The sequence below is a fragment of the Chelonia mydas genome, chromosome 18 (assembly GCF_015237465.2).
Source record: "Chelonia mydas isolate rCheMyd1 chromosome 18, rCheMyd1.pri.v2, whole genome shotgun sequence".
Classification (NCBI taxonomy): Eukaryota; Metazoa; Chordata; order Testudines; family Cheloniidae; genus Chelonia; species Chelonia mydas.
The window spans coordinates 17,268,590-17,287,826 of NC_051258.2; the positions used below are offsets into that span (position 1 = coordinate 17,268,590).

A 19,237-nucleotide genomic window follows, 5' to 3' on the forward strand; every position below is an offset into this window, starting at 1 on the left:
CCCTAGCAGGGCACATCCCCCTCCCACGGAGACAGGAGGCAGGCACAATCAGGGTGGCTACAAAGGGGAACACCTGGGAGGGAAGGGCAAGTAACTCTGCTGCTGATGCTTGAGGGGCCATTTCTGGCCTCCCTCACCCTTGTGTGTACTGGACAGAACCAGGGAGAAGAGCATTCAAGAGGTGGTTTTAAATGTGCAGTAAGACGCTCACCCCTCCCCAGTGCCTCTGTAGGCAGAATTCCCCCAAGCAGTGCAAAGTCAGCTCAGCACCCCTGCCAGGTAGAAGTACTGTTAGCCTTTAAGACTCTCAGCTTCTAAAGAACTCCCTGAACTACCAGTTTGTCCCGGGTGTTCATCACAGGCTTAAAAGCTAAAATGTTTAATGAAGCAACTTACTGCTCAGCATAACATCCTGTCGGGAAACTCTCTTACATGCTTCTGACCAATTAGGAATGGTACTGACCCACCACTAATCAGGTCTTTCAACTCAACACAAGGGAGTTTCCATAAGGTCAGGATTTACCTTGAATGTGGAAGTGACCTTCTCTTTTGCTATGACATATCCCATATCGAGCACTTCTCCTTCCACAGAACAAGCAATTGATGGAGCCACCCCATGGCCAGTAATACTGAGGGTCAGGGTGGCTTTTATGCTCCGGATATCCAGAGTTTCAAAGAACTGCAAAGAAGGATGTTCATACTGGTCAACTGTAACAGACACTTGCTTTAGAATTTAAGGGTACAATACAAAGCCAGGGCTAAATGCCAGCTGGGTGCTGGGCATAGGCACCTGGAAATGGGGATGGAACGTCCTAGCTCTTCATAATCACATCCCAGGTCCTTTGTAGAAACATCTACGAAGAGGATAGTTCCAGGGCTTAGGGACCATCGGGTCACTTATCTGTGGACATGCCCATTGACAGTAGCATTCTGCCTGTGCTGGGGTTAGAGGTGGGGCTAGGGCTGGTTCACACTGGATCTGGATTTGCAGTACTGTATGTGTGTGTCTGGGCTTGAGGGCACTTAGACAGCAAGCCAGAATTTGGCCCTACTTTCTGATTCTGAGGGGGCTTATATTTCCTTGTCTAAGAAATCTTGAGGGACTGAGGGGCTGGATGCTCAAAAGGAGTTAAGAGTGAAATCAGTGGAAGTTAGGAGGCTAAATAGAAGTTTGGAGCCTACCTCTTTCTGAGCATCCAGCCCTGGATCTATAATGTACTCTCCCAGGGAGAATGACCTCTGTGTGATACCAATGTACTAAAGAACACAGCTTATCTGACTGCCCATTACTAGAACAATGTTAAGCTGCTGTCAATGTTCTGTTAAGGGTCAGACTCCTATAGAGCCACGCACATTCCCAATAGACAATAGAGAGCCCACTATGTATGTCTTTAGACTCCACTGTTGGGCACCGTGCTGTGCATCAGCTGTCTACTTTCTCCACCCAGAAGTGGCTGCATTTCAGACAAGCTGTCTGTAGTTTGCAAAGCACTGTGGGATGGCCTGTCTGTGTAGTTTGTAAAGCATTTTGAGATCCTTTGTTAGGAAAGACATTCCAGGCATAAATGAATATAATTCTCCATGGAAAAAATGCTAAAATCAGGTCTTAACCAGTCAAATGTCTCTCAGAACTCCTTCAGCATGAACATTCTTGATTTTATTATTTGTGCACCAGTACTGACATTATTTTAAAAATATATTTTTGGGCAAGTCTTGTATTTTTAAATGCTTCTGATTGCTTATTATTATCCATGTGTCTCCCCGTGTGTAAAATATCGTCATATATATAAAATATTTACTCACCAATTTACTCTCATTTGGACAAAAAGAAATGAAGAGAAACTGGTTTTCCCCTGGCTCAAGAGTGCCAACTGGACTGATCAATAGGAAGGGCCCATTGGGGTTCAGGATGGAGAATCCTAGCTGAAATGTTGCAACTCAAGGAAATGCAAGTTTATAGGTGACAAACTAAGGGAACAAGAGCAGGATTTAAAGATAATTCAAACCAACCTGTGGTCTATCAGCTTTTTTAGAGTTAGTGAGCTAGACCAAAGAAAATAAAAACCAACCCAATTCTTTGCCCAAAACTCAAATGTCTGAAACAGGGTTTTTTCAGTTAAAAAAAACTTGTAATAACTTCCCTGCTGCTCTGTCCCTAGGTTTTGCCTGGGGTGGGAAGCACACAAATTAAATCAGCATATGAGAGATGTTGTTCTCTCAGATTTTTCTGGCCCTGTTTAGACTTGGCAATACTGGTAGCCTAGAGAACAGCCTTTTCTAACTGAAGATTTCCAGAAGTTGGGAGAAGTGTTGAGCAAAAACTTGGCTTTTGGCTCTTTGTGCTTGTGTGTGTCATGTTGGTGCTGGAGTTGGCTGCATTGCTAGTAGCTTTTGCCCTTTTAGAAAGGGCTGAAGCATGAGCATGAAGAGCCTCTCAAGTCTGGTTTTTAAATAGAGATTTGCCAGCAGAAAAGTGAATAGTGAGAATTTTACAAAAGCATTTAGATTGGAAGTGGTCTTCCAAAGTTCATTTCTTCCAACCCTGCAAAATAGATTTTACAATCTATCTAGCTGTGAAAGATGGGTACCACATCTGAACTACACTGTCTCCATTAAAGGTGCTTTTACAATCCTAATGATGAACAATTCTTGCAGAAATAGGGCCAAAGTCAACAGTGCCTGAATAAGTGGGTTGTGGGGAGTGAACACTCGAGTCAAGGATACTGCTAGCTGCTCCTGGGAGATGTTCTGTATTGTAACCCGTTCGATTATTCTGTGGCCTAAAATGTATAAAAACAACACTTTCAGAAATGTTACTGTAATCAACCAGTAAGAAAGACCACTAAATTGGACACTCCAGTTTCTAACTCCAATGCTGCCCAGGGCCATCTTTAGTTATGGTATCACAATATTCATTGCACTCCAGTGTGAGACAGAATGGCCAGGAAATAAAACCACTAATGTTAACTCCAAGAATGAGCTAGCAAAAAGTTCTGAAGTTAGCGACAGACTGATCCTTTCTTTCAAGATAGAAAGCAACAAATGTGACACTTCTAGCGTCTCCCAGTCTTTCAAGAAAGAAGGTCAGATACCTCTCAGGTGGCTGTTTAAAAGTATTTACAATGTATGAGACTTTTTACTCTTCATCTTACTGGGATTTCCTAAACGTGGTATTTATAAATCAACATTTTACAGCCAGCCTGGTTGTGATGAAGGTTCCATGTATTAGAAGGCTGTCATGAAGAGGCTAGACCTGTCAATGACCACATTGTATTCTCCAAATACTATTTGGCTAGAAAATTCTATCCAGGAGGGAAAAATGCATCTTCACAACCCATTTGAGTAGTGGATTTGTTTTTAACAGAGGTTGTTACAAAAGACCATAAAACCTCAAAGAAGAATTGTTAGGAGTAGTTTGAGTAATCTTCCACTGCATCAGATCTCCATGCATGACTGTACATATAAGAGCTACATTTCACTCCCACTTTTCCCTCTGCTAAAAGGTTCACTCCATTTCTGGGTTTGGTGTGCAGTGAAAGTGCACAAACACAGGTGGTCTCCATTAGGGCTACTAATTACATCTCTGGGCATCAAATGGGCTCTTAAGAACCTTAAATGGTTATCTGGGCTCCTAATTACCCATTTGTGTTACTACATCTGGCCTAATTTAGACACCTATGTTTGAAAATTGATCCTACAGCGAGTAAGAAAATCATAACAAAACTACATTTAAAAGGAATTAAAGCCAGGCAGAAAAACCTCAAAAGTTGAATTCTAACTTCATACCTACTGCGACCTCCCCAAAGTTGATGATGTTTTTTCCATTATTTGAAGTGACCACAACAGATGGTGCTACAGCAGGACAGTGCAACTCTAGGTACAAGGTGTTATAAGGACTGGGGAGACGGGAAAAAAATGTTTGCTGTTAGATCATAAAATCTGGTATTTGAAATCTGCTCTTACTCTATGCAGGAGGGGGAAAAGCATTATGCATATGTGTTAAAGAGACTGTATAATTCTTGGCTTCTTTTCTTGCATCTGCATAGGCAGAAGAGGTGGACTGAATCTGGCACATAAACTTTATATAGTAAATATTCTCTAAGGTGCTTTGATATTTGCAGGCTCGATTCTGATCTCAATTATGGTGGTGTACATTCTAAGTTATTCCACTAATTTATGGGGCAATTAAGATCAGAATCTGGCCTTTTCCCCAAAAAACAAATGAATACTTTTTTCAACATGTGCCCCTACTTTCTTCTGACCTTTCTGATCCACTATAAATTGCATTCATATGGTTTCATGCTGCTCATTTATACAGTACCTGTACTTTAGATTTTCCGATCCTCTCTTTTCATCAATATCTCCACTTGCAACAAAGCAAGGTATGATGTATCTCTCAAATTTTCCTGTGAAATTCCTAATCAGGGAATACTGAGCTGCAATATATTCTTCAGAGCTAGAGAGTACAAGAATATGGTCTTAATAAGAAGAAAGCAAAAATCACGTAATAACACAGCACTCTAGTATTAATGGCAGCAAGCAGAATATTACATTGCAGACCTGACCTAGTAAGCATTTGCATTTACTATTTTATTGATCATTAATTGTTTAAAAGTAGACTTTAGCAGTAAAGCTGTGTGCTCATTTGTTACAAGGCAATGGATCTGCTCAACAGAGGGAGGTGTTTAATAAGTAGTTTGCTTTTCTGTTCATGTCACAGAGAACAAAAATTATGAACTCAGATACTTAATGTCACACCAGAGAAGACAAAACACTTCTCAGTTCCCCCATGCTGGATTTTCTACTGAAAATCCATTTTGCAAACATTTTCATTGCATCTTTTTATATTCCAGTACTATTCCTAAATTACATATTTCTATGATAGAGTACATCTGGCAATGCCTCAGAATTCTCAAATACGCATTTCCTTTGGAATGAATTGTGTAGTTACAGTATACTTAAACAATTCATGATTAAAAATACAAGCTTATTATATGCTGATAGTTAATGGATTACACTGAACGTCTAATTCTTGTCCAAAGCATGTAGGGGCCAATTCAGCAAAGCACTTAAGCATGTGCCTAACTTTAACATATGAGTGGTTCCATTCACTTCAGTGGGACTACCCAGATACTTGGGACTACTTAGTTACTTAAAGTTAAGCACATGCTTAAATGCTTTGTTGGATCAGGGCCCTCAAGCACTGGACTTTCTTATTAGATGGTATAAATCTAAATAAATAAACTGCTAGGTACCACATGAAATAAATGTTAATTTTCTGTCAGCTGACCTGCATGCTGCAAAATGACTACCTGGAAGCTTTAAATTAAAGCACTGTTATATTTCCCAATGGGTGAATTTCGCCCCATCCTAGTGGTGGTCCTTAACTATACGCCATTTAACTGCCAAATTCAGGTGTCAGTGGGTCTTGGGCAGTGGGCATGAGCCTTGTACTGCCCTGGGTGAATTTTACTCGATACAAATGCAACTAATTTATTTGGAAGGGGTGAATCATTCGCTGTCAGTTTCTGTCATTAAAGTGTTTAATCAGTCTCCTATCTGAAAAACAGGCCAATTCCCCTTTAAATTGCTATTGTGGTTGATTCAGCTGAGTTATAGGACAGCCACGTTTAATGCTACACGGTACATTCTTTCAAGCCCACAGCTCTGCTATTTGATCTATAATGAGGGATTCTCTGCTTTGCAGGAGAAGTTCTGACAGTGTAGATTAGAAGCATTGCTAATTTTGGAAATAACCTTTGTAATAAAAAAGGCTAGTTCTCCCCTAAAGTTAGATTGCTCGCTCACACACAAGGATTAATAGATTAATGAAACCAATGTGGCAAATGGCATTCGTTCGCTACCCAGTAGAAGCTGCTGCTACTGACTTACTTGGTTTTTATTTCTTCTGGTTTTGGTGGCTCAAAGCCACTGCTAGCAGCTGCATATTTACTGTTTCTGACCCTCAAAGGCTGTCTGAAAGCGGCAAAACTTGGTTTCTTTCCATCTTTCTTTCCTGCCACAGTTTCGTCTTTCCTCTTCTATAAATATAGCATTTTATATGTATATATAAATTTAACATGCATGTGATACTTCAAAGCTGTCTCATTAATTTGGACACCCAATTCCTATTAAAATCCCATACGTGGCTACAAATTATTATAGATCGGGGTTCTCACACTTCATTGCACTGCAACCCCCTTCTGCCAATAAAAATGACTACACGATCCCAGGATTGGGGACCAAGCCTGAGCCTGCCCAAGCCCCGCCGCCCTGGGTGGGGTGGGGGACAAAGCCCAAGCTCCAGGGCTTCAGCCCTAGGTCGGGGGCCTGTAAACTGAGCCTTGCCACCAGGGCTAAAGCCCTCAGGCTTCGGCCCTGAGCAGTGGGGCTCAGTCTTTGTCTTCAGCACCAGACCCCAGACCCACCTTAGGGTCCTGGCCCACAGTTTGAGAACCACTGTTATAGATTATTCTGTGGAGATGCTCCAGTCAGGGATCATGGCTCCACTGTGTGAATGCCGGTGCAAACATACAGAAAAAAGATAGTCTCTGCCCCAGAGAACTCCCAATCAAAGTATATAAAAAGAGGTGACAGATGGATGTAACCAAAACCACAAGATAACAGCGATACAGTTATGATTAGGGCAATAAGCAATGGATACAGCACATCAGCAGCCAGCTGGTGGTGGTCAAATAAAATAATAAAAAATAAAGTGAAATTGGACAATTCAAGCTTAGAGCTGCTTCACTCAACCTCAGAGGGCAAATCCTCTGCTGGAATAAATAAATGCAGCTCTATTGACTTCAATGGAATTTTATTAATTTACACTAGCTGGGAATCTGACCCATTTTCAAAAGTGCCTAAGTCACTTAGGTGCACATCCCATTTTCAGAAGTCCCTTTTAGGCACTTAGGAGCTGCTAAGGTACTTATGAACCAAAGTCCACTTTCAAAAGTCAGTTAGGTGCTTTTGAAAATGTTACCCTATATTTATTTATTTATCCAGTCTGCTGATTGCGTTAACTGCCACTTTGTACCGCTGATCACTGGTATATGATTCTTGGCTTCATTTATTGTATTTCTAATTGCAAATAATTTTATGCGAAATAAGTAGTGCTGTAGAAATTAGCTTGATTTTCCTTTGAGAGTTGGCAGAATAACTAAGCACACTGATTTTTTTAACTGTTCTTACTTGCATTTCCGATTCACGAATCTTCTTCAACATCATCCTTTGTGCATCTGCCCTGCACAGCATTTGAACTGCCTCTTCTCTGATTAGCTGCTCTGACAACACTGGTCTGAAGTACACTTGTATCAAACATTTCTGGGGTAGAGAGATTGCACACAATGAATGACATTAGGCTGCAAATTAACATCAGTGGCTAAGGGCAGAACTTGGCCCTTGCTTATTTGTAACTCCCACCAAAATCAGTAGAAGCTGAGAGCACGAGTTTGAGAGCACATTTTGACCTTGGATACCTTGGCCCCTTTTTGTAAGGGAGCCAGGTGAATTAAAGAAAAAGGCTAATAGTAGCTGTGTTTTAAAAAGTTCACAAGGCTGCAATACCACCAAATTTTCTATATTTAAGTTCCTTTCGGCTAAATAAATCATGCTATAACACTGATGCAAATTTGTCCATGAGTAAAGTTACATGCATACTTGTTTGCATCATTGAGCTCTAGATTTCCATTAAAAGTATTCTTTTAAGATCAGGGTACAAAAATGAATTAATTATAGGACTGATAGGTACTAAATTTGTAAGGATAGAAATGATCATAGAAGTTTATCGTTTGTATTCAAATACTTGACATACTCAGAATGAATTTACCTTCCCTGGCAAAACTGTCCCAACAGAAGGCATAATTGTCACAGGAGAATCTTCTGGCACAAGGAATTCAAAGGAAGTGGGTCCAACAGGGGCAATTTCCCCTTTGCCGATCCTTGGGACAGCGTGAGTAAAGCGGTTGAGGCTCACGTGTGCATTTATCACATACAGTGTTGCTGTAGATACATCATTTAAAGCTGTTGCTGCAAACTTGACTAAGGAATGAGACAACTCAAGAGGTGGGTGGACTCCAACTGCTTTGCATGACAGCTTGAATTGTCTAAAAATAAACCATAAATTGTCTCAGCACAAACAGAGCATCTTAAACAGCCCAGAAGCCTGGGGACCTGATTCTGAGCTCTTATTCAAGCAGGATTCCTATCAATTGCAATGGAAGTTTTGCCTAAGGATGGCACAATGAGGCAAATATGGTATTTGTTTTAAAATGAGCACCTCCCTAGAGAAGCTGTACCTGAATTATCTCTCTGAACTTCTGAATAGAAATGCAATGAGATGCAATCTGAAAGTTTGTGCCTTACGCCTTCACTATTATAGCAGCATCACCTGGCACAGATGATGAGCATCTTCAGAAGAAACATACACAGGACCCATGTAAAGCTTCAATAATTCCACCAAGAAAAGGGGTTGGGAGGAAGTTGCAGGTAAAGAAAATAAGAGGCAAATTTATAGCTGGAGGCATACAGTATTGATGGACTTGGGTGAGGTAGGAGGAGAGCTGGCAAAAAGGCAATAAATTAACTCAGTAAAGACTTGAACCTGGCAGGCAGGCACTGAGCACCTCTTGTACGACATAAAGCTCCTGCCTCTGCCAATGTACAGACAGCCTAGACTCTGGGACTTAATTATCAGACTCTGATCTTGACTCTAGAACTCCACCATTGATTCAGAGTAACACTTCTACCTTTTAGAGTAACAGGCGTGTTAGTCTGTATTCTCAAAAAGAAAAGGAGTACTTGTGGCACCTTAGAGACTAACCAATTTATTTGAGCATAAGCTTTCGTGATGAAGTGAGCTGTAGCTCACGAAAGCTTATGCTCAAATAAATTGGTTAGTCTCTAAGGTGCCACAAGTACTCCTTTTCTTTTTATTTCTACCTTTACTCATTTGTGTTTCCAGATTCTTAACATACCTATTAATCTCCGACTTGCAGGTCAGCTCAAAACTGTATTCTTTTGCCTTGTTGGCTTTGAAGATTATGTCCAGGTTCAGTCTTTCCAGGGGGAGGAGAGTTCCAAATCCATCACTCGGTTGAATTTCTACAAACTTCAAAATGACAAGAAGAAATCTTGTGTATTACAATGTAACAAAGGGTAAGGGCACGAGAAACACATGCCTGAGGAACTTCGGCCCGAGACACTCATCTGAGGAATAGTGTCTGTGGGTGACTAGAATTCTGTGCAGGCTTCTAGTTCTAGAATAACTTGGAAGGTTGCAATTTCAATTTACCTTTCCTGCTGCAACTGATTTCTCATCTTGGACAACATGTGACCAAGCAGTAAAATTCTATCATCTCAGATTTCAATGGAGTTGACATTTGAGAAAGCAGAAAGCCTGAAAGGAAATCCTGACTTATTGTCCATGGTAACCATCCTATTCTTATGTAGCTATTAGGGCTGTTGATTTTTAATCACAGTTAACTCATGCAATTAACTCAAAAAAATTAATCATGATTAATTGCAGTTTTAATTGCACTGTTAAACTATAGAATACCAATCGAAATGTATTACATATTTTGGATGTTTTCCTACATTTTCAAATATATTGATTTAAATTACAACACAGAATACAAAGTGTACAGTGCTCATTTTATTTTATTTTTTACAAATATTTGCACTGTAAAAATGATAAAAGAAATAGTATTTTTCAATTCACCTCATACAAGTACTGTAGTGCAATCTCTTTATTGTGAAAGTGCAGCTTACAAATGCACATTTTTGTTGTTACATACCTGCACTCAAAAACAAAACAATGTAAAACTTTAGAGCCTACAAGTCCACTCAATCCTACTTCTCGTTCAGCCAATCGCTAAGACAAACAAGTTTATTTACATTTACAGGAGATAATGCTGCCCACTTCTTATTTACAAGGTCACCTGAAAGTGAGAACAGGCGTTTGCATGGGACTTTTGTAGTCCGCATTGCAAGGTATTTACATGCTAGATGTGCTAAACATTCATATGCCCCTTCATGCTTTGACCACCATTCTGGAGGACATGCTTCCATGCTGATGACACTCGTTAAAAAAATAATGCGTTAATTAAATTTGTGACTGACCTCCTTGGGGGAGAATTGTATGTCTCCTGCTCTGTTTTACCTGCACTCTGCCATATATTTCATGTTATAGCAGTCTCGGATGATGACCCAGCATGTTGTTCTTTTTAAGAACACTTTCACTGCATACTTGACAAAATGCAAAGAAGGTACTAATGTGAGATTTCTAAAGGTACTACGGCACTTGATCCAAGGTTTAGGAATCTAAAGTGCCTTCCAAAATCTGAGAGCAATGAGGTGTGGAGCATGCCTTCAGAAGTCTTAGAAGAGCAACACTCAGATGCAGAAACTACAGAACCCAAACCACCAAAAAAGAAAATCAACCTATGGCTGGTGGTATCTGACTCAGATGATGAAAATGAACATGCATCGGTCTGCACTGCTTTGGATCATTATTGAGCCGGAACCCATCATCAGCATGAAAGCATGTCTTCTGGAATGGTGGTTGAAGTATAAAGGGACATATGAATCTTTAGCGCATCTGGCATGTAAATATCTTGCAACAGCGGCTACAGTAGTGCCATGCGAATGCCTGTTCTTACTTGCAGGTGACACTGTAAACAAGAAGAGGGCAGCATTGTCTCCTGCAAATGTAAACAAACTTGTTTGTCTGAGCGATTGGCTGAACAAGAAGTAGGACTCAGTGGACTTGTAGGCTCTAAAGTTTGACATTGTTTTATTTTTGAATGCAGTTATTTTTTTGTGCATAATTCTACATTTGTAAGTTCAACTTTCATGATAAAGAGATTGCACTACAGTACTTGTATTACGTGAATTGACAAATACTATTATTTTTACAGTGCAAATATTTATTAAAAAAATAAATATAAAGTGAGCACTGTACACTTTGTATTCTGTGTTGAAATTGAAATCAATATATTTGAAAATGGTATTCTATTATTGTTGAACAGCACGATTAATTGTGATTAATTTTTTTAATCACTTGTCAGCCCTAATAACTATCCCCCTGCAAGATTGAATGAGATGCGAGAAAGATATCAACTACCTTTCCTACCTCACTAGGGAGTTGTGAGGATAAATCCATTAATGTTTATGAGGTGCTCAGATAGATGAGGCCTAATATGCTGCATATAGCTCTCACAACACTTCTTCCGGAGTCTTCTGGTCTGATCAAGGAAGGAAGATTTCATTAGACTGCTATGACAATTGATACTTGTTTAAAAGCCATATGAGTGGCCTGTACTGTTAGTATGCAGCCATTAAAATAGATTGCATGCCAATTTTTCCTGCATGAATGCTTTTTAAAATGAATAAGCAGTGCTGTATGAGTCAGGATCCCAAGAAGTCTCAGATCTTCAGTGCTGCTGCTATAAATGACAGCTTAAGCTTCAGCCCCACCTGCATATCTGAGAAATGAAGCTCTGATGTAACTGCAACTGATCCTGACATCTTATGTCAGCAGCCTCTTTGGTTTTCATTCTCTGAGAAGGCTGGAGAGCGAGTCATTTCCCCAAGTTGCCAGGTTCTCCCTAGCACTTAATGAAGCTTCAGCCCAACCTGCTGTGCCCTGGAGGCTTCATTCAGCAGGCATCTTCCTTTGACCTGATGCTTGAGTAGTTGATTTCCACAAAGGCCCCAAAAGTCTTAGCCCTCAGGACCCTGTGGTCTCCAATGTTTGTTTTAGCTTAAATGACCATTTAGAATTAAAATTCTCCTCACTCTTGTTAAGTTAGACACCTTTCTTGCTAATAAGGGATTGATTTGTTGCATGCCTGCAGCATACATGTTAGCTTGATCAGCAGCACCAGCAGCTGTCTCTGTCAAGTCAGCCTTAACAGTCTTACAGAGTTCAATATTTGAAGTAGATTTTCTGCTCTGAAAAGAGACCTGATGGAAGTGGCACTGTTGGGGTCCTGTGTCTTTTGGGGACCCCATCTTGGATTTGTGTGGTTAGAAAGCTTTTAAAAGATGTAGGGCTTGCTTTAATTGCCACATCATAAAGTCACCAGGGGTCTAAGTGTCAAGCTGGGTGCGCTCCTGCTCCAACATCACCATTACTTTGGTATTAAAAATTCTGCAGGGCAAATTATACCCTCACTGAGAACTGCACAGTCTTCTTAGCATTCAGCCAGGTTGCAGAGGATAACTGGGAGTTGCAGGGTAATTTGAGTTGAGCAGGTATAATTGAGGCCGGAGTTTGTCCTGCAGAATTTTTAATGCTGGTGATAATGCATGAACCAGAAAGAACACAGTCAGAGCCCAGGTTGCTTGCAGAGCTGGAAGTCAGAAAAACATGGTCACTTGAAAATTGAGCAAATTTGATCTGGAATCACTGAGACATGATAACCAGGAGCCCCACCTGTCTTGAAAGTCTTACTAAAATCAGGATATCATGTCTACTGCTTCCCCTCTATCCTCTAGGCCAGTAACCCTGTCCAAGATCCATGACAGTAAGTCACAAGCTTCATTTGCACTCAAAGTTTCAACATTTCACAAGAATAAAATATATTTAAAACAAAGAAAGGGGGGAAAACCCAGCCAGGTACCTCAGGGAGTCCAACAAATCCAAACTCTTGTGGCAGGATGGATTTGTTTGTTAGAGTTATGGTTGTCTGAACAGCTTCATAGATAGTGCAGTAACCAAAATTCACTTCAGCTGGGCTGATTTCCAAATCAGAGGTAGTAACAATTGCATGGACAATAAATTCAACTGGCTTAGTCTGAAACAAGATTGAAAGTACTGAGTAAGAACTGCAGCATTGGGCACGAACTAGGGTATATGAATTAAGTGAAAAGATTTCCAAAAAGACACTGTGAATTAAGATATTCTATTCTATTCCTCGACAGCAATTTAAGTAGCATTCTTATTTTGAACTTCAGTTTATCATGGTTCTTAACAACAAGCAATTGAAATGTGCCTATTTTATAACTAAAATTGCCAAAAGAATCACTAGGTATTTCAGACTCCATATGTTGGAATGTAGTCACACCTGCATTTGTATGAAATAGGAATTCTAAGATACATGTACATTTGCTGTAAATTGTTTTATATTTTCAGAATAAAACTGTGTGCTATGGTACCTAAAAGCTGTCTGGAACATAAGAATTCCTCAGTGAATAAGTGAGCACCTTCATTAACTATTCAAAGTCTAGGGTTTGCATTTTGAAGAGGCTTGATAGAAAATGACTTTACACAACTAACCATCTATTATACCATTTTGAGCATCTTTTAATTAATTTAATCACAGACTTCCACTAATACACAAAAGTTCAAACTGAGATTTGGTATCACCAAGTGCAACTCCACTGAAGTCAATGGAATTGCACCTGCTGACATCAGGTGTGAATTTGGCCCAAAGAGTATCTAATATCAGTACTAGAGCTATGCTCTGGATCAGTGAGGACTAGATTCTGCCACCCTACTCATTTGGAGGAATACTGTAGTTGACTCCATGAGTAGCCCTGTTGAGTTGGTTTTCCATTAGATTCATCAGCGAGAGGAAGGATTAGTACTTCATCAGTTGTCCTACTGATTTGATTTCAAAGGGACGGCTAACCGAGTAACTCCTGTCTGTAAGGTGTGAGAATCTGGCCCTGAAGCAGCACAGAATTATTGAGATTTCCACACTCTTTGCAATTCTAGGCTGCTTGGATTGTGGAGATCCTGTTAAAATTTAAATCTTCTACTACTTGCAACACACAATAACACTAACCTTATCAGCAATCTTTATTGTCATTGGAACTTCCAGAACCCTGGTTTCTGTGTCAAAATATTTTCCTGCATCTTCTGGGAGAGAGTGCCTGAAATAGAAAAATGTATTTATTTTTCTTAAGGACAACCTAACTGCTCTCTAGCTAAGGAGGAATAATTGAGTCTTCAGTGCCTATATTTTGAATCAAGTACAAGTTTAAGACAACTGAGTTTAGTTAAGATCCAAAAGGTATATTCATCAACATTCTAATCCAGCAAAGCACTTGAATTCAAATAGACCACTCAGGTTCTTACATGCTTCACTGGACTGGGGCCTAAATTAAAGTCTTTGTATGAATTTGAATATGCCAATGCTGGGGAAGAGCATGGAGGGAGTTTCCAACCAAAAAATACGATAACCTAGGAGAATTTGCCTCTGTCCAAGAGAGAGATAATGCAGCTGTGTCAGAGGTAGAGCAGAGTTGTCGTATCTTTCATACAGAAAGATCATCCCTCACTATGCAGGTAGGTGCTGTCCAAGCTATAAATCAGCTTTCATGAGGATAATTAGCAATGTGATGTTCGTATTAATAGATCTGACTAAGGCCCAATTTTCCAAAGACAAGCTCCTTTTAAAAATCCCAGTTTAGGAGCCTATGGGCGTTATTACTCAATGGGACTTGTTCTCATAAGGAACATTAATTGCTTTTGAAAATGCCATCCCCATCTCCAGTGGGAATTGAGTGCCTAATTCTCTGAGGCCCCTTTGAAACTCCCAGGTTTAAGTTCATATTTAGGCATTTGAGAGGCCTGATTTTCAAAAGTAAGGAACACCCATAAGCTCCCAATTAATTCAATATTGCTCTAATAAAAATTGGTTATTGCTAAATATTTCAAACTGTTGAAAAGGCCATAATAACACAGTTAATGTCTGTTTGAAACATGGGACAAACCACAACAGAAAAGGTTTAGTGCTTCAGTGATCTCTCTTCATGGCTACTACCTTCTTTGCATTTAGCTAGGAAATGTGGGGAAAATTAGAACAAGCATAAAAACTAATCTTTCAATCAGACATGGGCCATAGCCACCAAGGTTAGTTCCAGAACCCCAAATTCTCCAAACTTCTAGCGCGCCTGGATATAAGAGTAAATGCTCTGCTGGAATGGGAGCAATTTATTCCAGCAAATGAATAGTGTAAATGTTACTAGTCCAGGCTATTTCCTACTGTTTTATTTCTATTTAAATGTTATGCTGGAATGAAAAAGCTGGACATGAAAAGGGTCTAGTTTGATAGGTGCATGAAATTCCCATTAATGCTAATGGGACTTAGACCCATATGTTGTGTTTTGCCTGTATTACTAAAGGAGCCGATTATACAGCAGGGTTTTATTTACAGGCATTTTAGTAAAGTATTTCCAAAACTGCCCCTTTATTTTTTTACTAGCAAAACCTTTATGGCCATAAATAGGAATTAAAACTTGCTTTGTAATCAGTATCTAAGCCTCCTGCATTCTGGCCGCAATCATGAGTACGTGAGTAAACCAACCTAGGCAATCTGTTCCTGTTGACATTGATGTTAATTAATTACCAGTCCCTCTGAGTCAGTATCAATGGGATCACAACACAACGGAAAGACATAAATAAAGACAGGCTGCAGAAATGAAACAAACATGAAGACCAACAGCCCTTTGTCTGATTACATACCAGATTTGTCATTAGCAGGGAATGTGTGAGCTTCAGTTGCTGAAACTTCTCGCTCTCGTACAGCCCAATTTCAGAGTTTTCAAGCAAAGTCAATACAAAAGCTCTATTATTTTTAGATCTATGTGCCTATTTATAATACCTGGACCCTTAGAGCATTGCAGTGAATAGTTTCCCATACTTAAGTCTCCACAGTGATACTATTTCTGCTACCAGCTCTCTAGATAGGTTTCCTCCACAAACACCACTGATTGCAGAACAGTGAGGCAAAAAGACATTTTTCACAAAGAAATGTTTAGGCCCCTGTTAATCGTCACTGCAATTGCATATCTACTCTTTCAAGATAGTGTTGTTCATACGTCTTCCTTCTTTAGTTTGTGCCCCTTTCCCTCATTGATTCTACCTGTGCAAATTCAGGATTGCTCCCAACAATATATTCTCTAGTTTTCTTAGAAGTCCCAAGAAATGGGCTTTCACCACTATCCTGGAGAGACTAGTGCACTGTCTAACAGAACTTGTGGTCAGGAAGGATTTCCTGATATTCAGCCTAAATTTTCTTTCACCACGTTATTTCTAGTTAAACATCCATGTAGCACATTAAAAAATTCCTCTGCTTGTCCTCTGCGAGACCATGCTGTTTCAGGTGCAGCAGGTACTCCAGGATGAGCTGGATGGGTGCCTGGAGTGGAAGTGTGCAATGCTGAGCACACCAGAATGTGAACCTTTTCCACTTTGCTAGGTAGTGGCCCTAGTGGAGGGTTTTCTGCTGCCGAGTAGTACCTCTCTTACTGGGTCCGAGCAGAGAAGCTCCATAGGGTTTAGCCATGAAGCTTCCAGGCCGTGAGATGGAGGGACTGGAGGTTGGGGTGATGAAGACAACCTGAGTGATCAGGTCGGAGAGGAGTGGCAACGTGATCAGGGCGTCCACTGACACCTCCAGGAGCGTGGTGTAACAATGTTGGCGAGGCCACGCTGGTGCGACCAGAATTAACTCCGCTCTATCTCTGTGGACCTTGAGTAGGACCTTGTGCTCGAGGGAGATCGGGGGAAAGGCATACAACAGGTTGCTTCCATAGGGTAGCAGGAACATGTCTGTGATCGAGCACGGGCTGTGTTTCTGGAAGGAGCAGAACATTTGGCACTTTCTGTTGCTCCAGGTGATGAACAGGTCGACCTGGGGACACCCCCACCTTTGGAAGATAGAATGTACAACATCTGGGCGGATGGACCACTCATGATTGTGGAAGGATCTGCTGAGGTGGTCTGCCACCTTGTTCTGGGAACCTGGGAGATAGAATGCTTCCAGGTGTTTAAGATGGAAATCTCACTCCTTCTTCGTCCTGGGGTAGAAAGTTCTGCAGATTTTGCACCTGTCTCATGCGCCTCCCCCACACACTTCAGGCACGAGTCATGGAGGTCACCTGTTGGCATAGGCTTGCTGCAGGTTCCGCAGGCTTAAACCCTTGGGACCGAGGCATGCCACAGAACCCAAGGAAGGGGTCGGGGACTGGGGTGAAAAACTCCACTACCAAACCTTATCTATCAACTATATACAACTGTCACTAACTGTGAACTAGAAACTACAGCTACAAACTAGAAGATATGCTAAGGAAAGCACTTGCTACGCAAGCGACCGCAGTTCCAATGATGGTCACTGGTGGTAAGAAGGAACTGAGGAGGGACCAGGTCGGCAGGGGCATATATTCAAAGCCATGAAGGTGCCACCCCAGGGGCTCCACAGCCGACCTGACGGGAGCTGCTAAGGGAAAACTTTCCGACCACTGTACACAGCGCGAGTGCACACCTAATTGGAATCAATATGAACAATGACTCGAAGAACAGAAAGTTAATCCAATGTCAATGAGATTATTCCACAATCTTTGTGAAACCTTGGGTCATTTATAAATATGTTTATGGAGGATGTCAAAAAATGACACTTACTGTTTGTATCCTTAAAGACTAGTTAATGAGCAAATGAGATTGCTTGTCATAAACAGAAGCGTGATATAGTGTTGGTATTTTTCTTTAGTTTATATTGGCATTTACTTTTCAATCTGTAAAGGTTAGGTATATATTCTGGCATTGAGAGTTGAAGATTTTAAACGTTTTTGCAAAAACAAATTTTCCATAGATACACATTCCTGGAATATTCTTCTTTTGCATTCCTAAATCTTCTAATGGAGTAGTTAGCATCTGTGTCCCACAATGTTCAGTAAAGGAGGTCACTTCAAACTGTTGAAGAGGCAACCTCATGAGATCTGTTCCTAGTGGAGTTCGGTATGCTTGATATTATTTACCCTTTTTATTAATATGGAGTGACTTTAAAAATACATATATTGTTTTTAACATTTCTGCAATACATAGTTCTATTTTACTTTTTATGCAAGGTGGTCTGCAAGCTATCACCAGGTAAAGTCACACAGGTATGTCTACACTGCAAAAAAAAAAAAAAAACAAACAAACATGGCAGCAAGTCTCAGAACTCAGGTCTACCCACTTAAGCTTGTGCTATGGTGCTAAAAATAGCAGTGTAGACATTCCTGCTTGGGCTCTGAGGATACCTCTACATGGCAAAAAAAACCAACCAACCAACCAACCAAACCCCATGGTGGCAAATCTCAGAGTCTTGGTCTACAGACTGGGCCTCACAGGGCTCATGCTATGATGCTAAAACTAGCAGTGTATATGTTCCTGTTTGGGCTGGAGCAGGCTCTGAGACCCACTCGCCTCACCAGACTTCAGAGCTCAAGCACCAGCCCCGGCAAGAATGTCTATGCTGCTATTTTTAGCACCATAGCGCAAACCTGAGTCTATAGACCCACTGCCATGTTTTTATTTTGTTTTTTACAGTGTAGACATTGGGCTGCCAGTGTCTACGGAATCTGTTCCAACCTCCAAGAAACCAAGAAGCAGAATACTTGGGGAATTCTGGTAGTTGGTAAATGAGAAATCTTGCTTTTAAATAGGCTGAGTTAGTCCTATGACTAAGTATTGGGATGTGCACTGAAGACTGAGAGCTCCCCAAGCCCTCCCAGCCTTCTTATCACACACTTATCATTCCTGCTCAACACATTTAAAGCTTAATTTAAAAATAAATAGACTATTCCTTCTTTTGAGGAGCCTGAATTTGTCATGCTGAACCAATTAGGTATTTGCATAAATGTGTCACTAACTCAGCATTATACATCAAGCATGTACCATAAAAATACCCCACCTCCCATGCTGTACCATACAGATCAGTTTCAAAGGACTGAGTGAGTGTGTGTGTGTGTAGCTTTCCCATTTTTCAAATGCAGATTAACATTTTTAATCCACGTTGTGCTTCTATCCATTCAGCAAATGTAACAGTGTTTCACAGAATCTGAAGTTTAGGAACTGGAAACTGTCATAATGGTGATAACTGTTGTTGTAATGGGATAGAATTGGCTATGTAGGAAGAATTGTAACATTTATATTTTCTTTGAAAATTATGCTGTTAAAAGCTTTGGCGTCTGACTTTAGATTTTCATTTTAGAGCTGAGGGTCTAATTTTTGGAGAGGCTGAGTGCAAATGGGTGAAAATCTGACCCTACTGAAATCAATGAGACTCGAATTTTTACCTCACAACTCCAGATAAAGTCAATGGGAAAGGCAGATGCTCAGCACCAATGGAAATCAGACTTAAAAGTCTGATTCTACTCTCACTATCACTGCTGTAAATCTGGAGTAATTTCACTGATGCAACTGGTTTTACAACAGATTCAAAGGGATGTGACAGCAGAATCA

At 40.5% G+C, this 19,237-nt stretch overlaps 1 protein-coding gene and 1 long non-coding RNA gene across 10 annotated transcripts in view; one reads left to right on the forward strand and one right to left on the reverse strand.

The window, feature by feature from the left end:
• LOC119563953 overlaps nt 1–19,237 on the forward strand; it is a 127,874-nt gene that overhangs the window by 52,001 nt on the left and 56,636 nt on the right. The gene's annotated exons all lie outside the window — the stretch shown is intronic.
• Nucleotides 1–19,237, reverse strand: part of CFAP74 (cilia and flagella associated protein 74) — a 106,445-nt gene that overhangs the window by 12,517 nt on the left and 74,691 nt on the right. For 6 of the 8 annotated variants that reach the window (XR_006286459.1, XM_043531787.1, XM_043531784.1 and 3 more), the window contains 11 exons: nt 13,794–13,881; nt 12,627–12,800; nt 8,979–9,112; nt 7,832–8,108; nt 7,195–7,326; nt 5,893–6,041; nt 4,322–4,456; nt 3,787–3,896; nt 2,725–2,780; nt 1,804–1,923; nt 524–679 (listed from right to left, as the gene is read on the reverse strand). Coding sequence is in view for 7 of the 8 variants with exons in the window: in XM_043531787.1 (XP_043387722.1) it covers nt 524–679; nt 1,804–1,923; nt 2,725–2,780; nt 3,787–3,896; nt 4,322–4,456; nt 5,893–6,041; nt 7,195–7,326; nt 7,832–8,108; nt 8,979–9,112; nt 12,627–12,800; nt 13,794–13,881 (1,531 nt within the window). In the remaining variant the exon portion in view is untranslated. Of the gene's footprint in view, nt 1–523; nt 680–1,803; nt 1,924–2,724; nt 2,781–3,786; nt 3,897–4,321; nt 4,457–5,892; nt 6,042–7,194; nt 7,327–7,831; nt 8,109–8,978; nt 9,113–12,626; nt 12,801–13,793; nt 13,882–19,237 lie in introns of those variants that run through there. The other 2 variants (XM_043531785.1, XM_043531788.1) reach the window with 2 other exon arrangements.